The sequence below is a fragment of the Benincasa hispida genome, chromosome 11 (assembly GCF_027475165.1).
Source record: "Benincasa hispida cultivar pf3 chromosome 11, pf3_genome.v1.1, whole genome shotgun sequence".
In the NCBI taxonomy this organism is placed as follows: Eukaryota; Viridiplantae; Streptophyta; class Magnoliopsida; order Cucurbitales; family Cucurbitaceae; genus Benincasa; species Benincasa hispida.
Window position 1 is genome coordinate 68086086 of NC_143488.1, and position 7001 is coordinate 68093086.

Here is a 7001-nt window from a genome sequence, read left to right on the forward strand (position 1 = left end):
AATAAAATAGGGCATCAGATAGCCAGTACTTCTCCCACTTGCCCTAGTTCTATCTATTTCGCAGTCCCAGTCCCACTAGGTGACCCTCGAACACTTTAGCCGTGAGTACCTTTGTAAATGGATTTGCCAAGTTATCTTTAGAGGCAATCTGTGTGGCAATCACATCTCTGTAGGAGTATATCAGCATGTTGCGGAAGCGACAAGGATCAATAAGCATTCTAATTCATTAATTTTGGTTATAAATAAAGCATGCTCGTATAATAATAAGAAGGTTTCAAATAATACCTTTGTAGAACCTCTTGAATCATGAATTCAACTGCAAATGTTCTCCAATTCTTCTTGTGAACTACCTCGAGATCTTCCCTACTATTCTCTTAGAGCTTAGATTGAGTTATGGGACTCAAAATAAGCTTGAATGAAGAGAACTTGGAGAAGAACTCACAACACCATCCACTTTAAGAACACCTTCTTCAACTCAAAATTTTCGGTAAAAATTCAAGTGATGCATACCTCAATTCCACTTTCATCTTCTCTATTTACTGTAGGACATTCATGCAAAGAAGAAGGTTGCATGAGATGCAGCTCATGCTTGGAGTATTGAAGCTAGAGTAAAGTGGATGTTTAGTAAGCAACTCGGTTGATAGTGGAGAAATCCATATTTCCAATATTTATGTTTCCCAATTTTCTAATTTTCAAATTAATTTCTAAAAACAACTTTGATTTCAAAGAATGAAAACTTTTATTAATTTTACAAAATTAATTTCATAAATTAATTTTCTAATAAAATTAATAATAAATAATTAATTAAATAATTCTAATTAATTTAATATCAAATATTAAATTAATTTTACACAAATTCCACCTTCATGAATTTAATATTTAAATCATATTTAAATATTAATTAAATTCTCCAATTCCGTTTAATTCTAAAATTAAACGCGTAATTATTTCCCTAAATTCTAATTTGAACATTGCAAATTAACTTATCACGCTACTCTAAAGCTAATCCATTTACGAGCTAGTAAGGGGATCTTGTGGACCTACAAATAATGAGCTCCAACGATCCGAGATTAATTGGCTAAACTTTTTAGCCCGAATTAACCCTAATTCGTTAACTAATGGGTCACTTCACTAAAGCCCATAGTTGCACTCCTCTGTAGATATATTATGTCCACTCGATATAATCCTGATTAGTAAGTTAAACCTTCACAGGTTGTTCGTAATAATGGTTGGGTCAAATGTATGTTTTACCCTCGAGATAACCTCTTGTTTCTTAAGTCCCACTGATTCTCTAATGAATAATTGATTTATGATTCGATGAACAAATTGAGTCCCTCTCGGGCCAATGAGAGGGTGGGGCACCTTGTTCAAGACCTGAAGTCAGCACTTAAGGGAACAACCTCTCTACTATCTCTGAAAGTGAGTAGGAGTGAATTCCATCTTGTACCCTATGTCCCCAGCTATCTACCTGATCTTACCCCTGAAATGGTGGTTTTATTGAGCCAGCACTGTTGAGCCAACCCTCACCTATGCAAATTTAAGGATAATCCCGAATAAACAGGAGTTCATAGTTAGCTCAGAATTAAGGTCAAGTTACCTAGGTCATCACTTTGAAATTGTCAGTCTTAAATAGTAAACAACGTTATAAAGTAAGAGTGATTGATTTCGTGGTCCGATCTTGCATAAACTCACTACATAGGACGCCACCACTCCTCACGTCATAACATGTACGAATTAGGATCACATTGTCATGTAGTACTTTACAAATCTTTGCAACAACTACAGAGTGGGCCGCATCCAATTGTGTTACCAAAATAAGGCACTCGACCTCATTCATATACTATAGATCATTTTGACTATTTACTCGAACTTGATCCACTTTTATGTCTCCACATAAAGTTCAAGTACTCATGTAATAGTCATGGGTCTTTTAGTTTATTGGATTTCTAAAACGAAATAAGCAATACATATTTTCAATAACAACTTATTGAATTTTGAAAATAAGTTTTATTATTTACAAATCACGAGTTTTAGGATATAAAACCCAACAAACTCCCACATGGACTAAAACTCCAGTGGTAACTTACATATTCGAATATATAAAACTGAGTTTCTGAGTTTTACAGAGAAATATAATAAACTAGGGCATCTCATACCCATGGTTTACCATTCCGTATCCCATACCCGATGTTTCTCCCACTTTCCCTAGGTTATTAACCTGGTATTCCTAGTCTTACGAGGAGATTCTCAAACACTTTAGTCGAGGGAATTTTTGTAAACATGTTAGTGTCCAATAGACTTCTTATTAAACTATATGGGGAATGCATTTTATTCTCAATGTTGACCAATAAGTCATACTTTCCTCCCACTATATCGAGGTACTCTCAATTATTTGAGTAAGACACATCTGGTCTGTCTAAACAACTCTTGTTTAGAGTGTTAGTTCAATGATTCTTTTATTGATCTATGCAAGTTTTATGGAAACAAATAATACAAGGTGATCTGGAATAATATTCCAATAATTGGAATGATGTTTGAGAAAGAATCTAAGACAATTAGAAAGTTTGATATTGGATTTCATGTTCTATCAAATAAACCTAGAAAACTTAAACTTCTGATACCTTGATCCAATCAAAGTATTTTGGTTTTATTTTACCTAACAAGTTTTGTACACTTTGAACGTTTCTAGTATTCTAAACTTATCATTCAGGTAAAATAACTACTTGGCTTAATTGATTTCTAGCCATTTTAAATATTTGAATATTTGCAAATGGATTTTAACTAGGTTGGTTTTTTAACATAAGTTATTGTGCGATAGAATAAACATAATTTTAGAAAAATGAACATTTCATTTACAACAAAAATATATACAATTTGTTCTTTACATGATAACAAAAACAGATAATAATATCATCAAACAACATCTCCCACTGGTTAAGCTGAGCAAGTAGTCCTCAGGAACTAGTTTGTCTGTTTTGCTTTCTTTACTTTATTCTCAGCAAGGTGCTGGGGGTAGTTCCTCTTCCACTGCTATTTCTCGTTGCAGTGGAAACAATTTCCTTTGACGGCAGCATTAGCCTTGCCTTTTCTACCAACGGGTTTCTTCTTCCCTTCCCTTTGCTATTCTTAACGAAGATACTCTTATTTGTGAAGAGGAAGCAACATCAGGCTTTTTGGAGGACGTTCCTCTCTTTTTAGCGGTAGTAATGTGTACTTCCGGCTCCAGACCTTTAGCTCTCAATATTGTTTGGTAAGCCTGTAGCTCATTCAGAAGAGTAGTCAAGTTGTATTCAATTTTATTCATAAGCGCGTTCGTGTAGAACTGCATAAAACTTTTCGGAAGAGATTTTAGAATAAAACCACTTGACTTCTCTCGTCAACGACAACGCCATTTACTTCTGTCACATTGAAGTGGACCATCGTGTCCAGGACATGTTCACGAACAGAGGCCCCCTCTTTCATGCGGCAGTTGTAAACGTACTTAATAGCATCATGCCTTAGGGAGAAGGACGGTTGCCTGAACATCCCTCGTAGAGATTCCATAATCTCTTTGGCAGTACCTATAACCTCATGTTTCTTTGCCAAAACATCAGATAGCTGGCTAGGATATAGGCACGAGCTTTGTCATTTGCCTTGATCCATCTATTGTACGCATCCCAAACAGTTCAGTTTGCTTTAGTGAAGAAAATACAAGTACATATTAAATGCAGTTTATGTAAATGTATTTTCTCTATCCAATTAAATTAAATAAAGAAAAAATCTCAATAAATAAATGTATTTTCCCTCTCAATCTGAAAATATGAAAAAAATCATATCAAATGAATCTTCTATTTTTATAATAAATATAATTTTTCTCTCCATCATTAAGAAAATTTTGAAAATAGGGAAATATATATAAAAATCAGAAATAAAAATAATAAAAAATGATAAATTTGTCCAAAAATAATATTAAAAGTCTTTTTTGAAAAATTTCAAATTTAAAGATATTTTTGAAATATAGGACTAAAGATGGTTTTTTATGTGAAAATCCAAGGATTTAAATGTAAATAGTCTATCACATTAGTGAAAAAAACTAGGCCAAAAGTTTGGATCAAGCTCACTAACGGGCCAGGGCTAACCTTCAGAGCATTTTATGGGCCCAAAAGCATTAGTCCCGATTTAAAACACCTCTCTATAAATTGATCAGAATTTCACTTTCTCCTTCCTATAGAGAAAAAAACCCTAGTTTCTTAAACATTCACTCGCCCCAAAATGGCCGCCGCCGCCGCCGCCGCTCGCCCTTTAGTCGCCGTCCAGTCTCTCGAAGGCGACATGGCCACCGATTCTTCTCAGACGGTGCCATTGCCCGATGTCATGAAAGCTTCTATCCGTCCTGATATCGTCAACTTCGTCCACGCCAACATTTCTAAGAACACCCGCCAACCCTATGCTGTGAGCAAGCGCGCAGGTCATCAAACTTCCGCAGAATCATGGGGTACTGGGCGAGCCGTTTCTCGTATCCCTCGTGTTCCTGGTGGCGGTACTCACCGTGCTGGTCAAGGAGCTTTCGGAAACATGTGTCGTGGAGGTCGTATGTTTGCTCCGACGAAGATCTGGCGCCGATGGCACCGAAAGATCAACGTGAATCAGAAGAGGTATGCTGTTGTTTCTGCCATTGCTGCTTCTGCAGTTCCTTCTTTGGTTTTGGCTCGTGGCCACCGGATCGAGTCTGTTCCGGAATTGCCGCTTGTGATTAGCGACTCCGCTGAGGGAATCGAGAAAACCTCTTCTGCGATTAAGGTTTTGAAGCAGATCGGTGCTTTGCCTGATGCCGAGAAAGCGAAGGACAGTCATGCCATTCGCCCTGGTAAAGGTAAGATGAGGAACCGTCGCTACATTTCGCGAAAGGGTCCGTTGATTGTTTATGGTACTGAAGGTGCTAAGCTTGTTAAGGCCTTCCGCAACATTCCGGGCGTTGATATTGTGAATGTTGAGAGGCTGAATCTTTTGAAGCTTGCACCTGGAGGTCATCTTGGAAGATTTGTTGTCTGGACCAAAACTGCTTTTGAAAAGCTTGATTCCATTTATGGATCGTTTGAGAAGTCGTCTGAGAAGAAGAAGGGTTACGTTCTCCCAAGGGCCAAAATGGTCAACGCTGATTTGTCTAGGATCATCAACTCCGACGAGGTTCAATCTGTTGTTAAACCCATCAAGAAGGGTGTGAAGAGACCTTCATTGAAGAAGAACCCTCTTAAGAACCTTAACGCCATGTTGAAGCTTAACCCATATGCTAAGACTGCAAGGAGAATGTCTTTATTAGCTGAGGCACAGCGCGTGAAAGCTAAGAAGGAAAAGCTTGACAAGAAGAGGAACATTATCCCTAAGGTATGTCTTGAATTTGTCTTTATGGGTCTGACTTTTTAATTACTATGTGGTTGGTTTCAAATCGTAGGAAATTTTTAAATTTATCAATTGAGTATATGATAATGATGGTTTAAACCAATTTTGAAATGCGATTCAATATTCTAATGTGGTGAGATGATAAGATTCTACTGCACTAGGATGCCTTTACATCATTACATTTGCAGCAAACCGTATTGTTTTGTTTGTTATATTCTATAGTATGGCATAGATGAGAATTGGATGCTGCCAATTCTCTTAGCAAACCCCTATTCTTTGATTGATACATATCATTTGTTTCCCATTGACATTGATGAAGCATTTGTGAATTGTTTGTCCATTCTTTTCTTTGAACTGATTGCTAAGTGGGCTTGGTTAGTTAGTTTCTTTTCTCTTGCTTGATATGATATCGTGACTTTTGAGAGCCTATTTGACCCATATGGGCATTTTGACTTCAGGAGGAGGCTACAGCAGTAAAGGCAGCAGGCAAAGCATGGTACCAGACAATGATTTCAGATAGTGATTACACCGAGTTTGAGAACTTCTCCAAGTGGCTTGGTGTCTCCCAGTGATTTCCCTTTCTCTTTGACATTTTCATAGAACCTTAGTTTGTTAATTAAATTTTGTATGCTGCTGTTGCTGGCTTTTCTGTTTTGGGTCATGGAGGAAAGTAGGTTGAGGAATAGTCCATATTATACTGAATGGGATCTTGAGAGCTTCCTCCTTTCTTGCCTCCTATCTTGTCTTGGTGGAAGAGTATTTACTTTTGGAAATGAAATTGAACATCTGAAGAGCTTTAGGGAGGTCAATTTAGTTTTTTGGTATCAGTAATTTGCACCGAGGTTTACACTTTAATTTTATATTTAAATTTTGAGTCTATTGTTTGCTATTTTGATAGTTACAGTTACCGATACTTTGTACGGCAGGTCTCATTTTTTTTCCCTTCTCGATGAATGTTCGTGCGATCTGAACAGATAAGTAGTATTACACCAACAGATAAGTAGTCATGTTGGCTTTCATCACCTTGATTTACTGGTAATCTTATACCATTTCCGATGGTTGACTGGCCTGTTAGAAGATTTAGTGTTTCTCATATTACATATTGTAGTATATGTACTAAGGACATGTTTGGGGCATAGACTATCAAAGATTATAATAAACTATCTTTTGTTATAGAAAATATTATTTTGCATTTTCTAATTAGTTACAGTCAAATACTATTTCAAATCCTTTGTTGTTATTTAGTACAATTTTCACTATTTTAAATTCATTTTTTTAATTTTTTGTTACAGTGTTTAATGTTTATTTTTTTCTCAAACAAAAATAGTTTACATCTCAAACATATATTATTATAATCTAAGTTAAAATAATCTACATATTCTAAACACAAATTATTGTAATTCAACTATAATAATTTATAACTATAATAACTAACTTCTTGTCCCAAATGCTTTTCAAATTGTTACAAAATTTAGAAATATAGGGATTATTTAAGTTGGGAACTATTTTATTTTCGACTAAAATGATTTTTTTTTGTTTGAAAGTTGAGAATGAGATAGTAAATATCGTAGGAAATAATAAAAAAAAAATGATGAATGTAAAATAGTAAATAGTATTGATGA

At 35.6% G+C, this 7001-nt stretch overlaps 1 protein-coding gene across 1 annotated transcript; it reads left to right on the forward strand.

Moving 5' to 3' along the window:
* Nucleotides 1-4185: 4185 nt before the first annotated feature.
* Nucleotides 4186-6256, forward strand: LOC120091219 (large ribosomal subunit protein uL4). The gene is made up of 2 exons (XM_039049141.2): nt 4186-5364; nt 5838-6256. The coding sequence occupies exons 1-2, from the start codon at nt 4252-4254 to the stop codon at nt 5949-5951; spliced, it is 1227 nt and encodes a 408-aa protein (XP_038905069.2). The 5' UTR covers nt 4186-4251; the 3' UTR covers nt 5952-6256.
* The last annotated feature ends 745 nt before the right edge of the window (nt 6257-7001 follow it).

Bases quoted from the DNA above. Each gene is read 5' to 3' on its own strand.
- LOC120091219 (XM_039049141.2), top strand. From the start codon at position 4,252: ATGGCCGCCGCCGCCGCCGCCGCTCGCCCTTTAGTCGCCGTCCAGTCT. The intron at 5,365-5,837 runs GTATGTCTTGAA...TTTTGACTTCAG, and splicing joins AGAGGAACATTATCCCTAAG to GAGGAGGCTACAGCAGTAAA.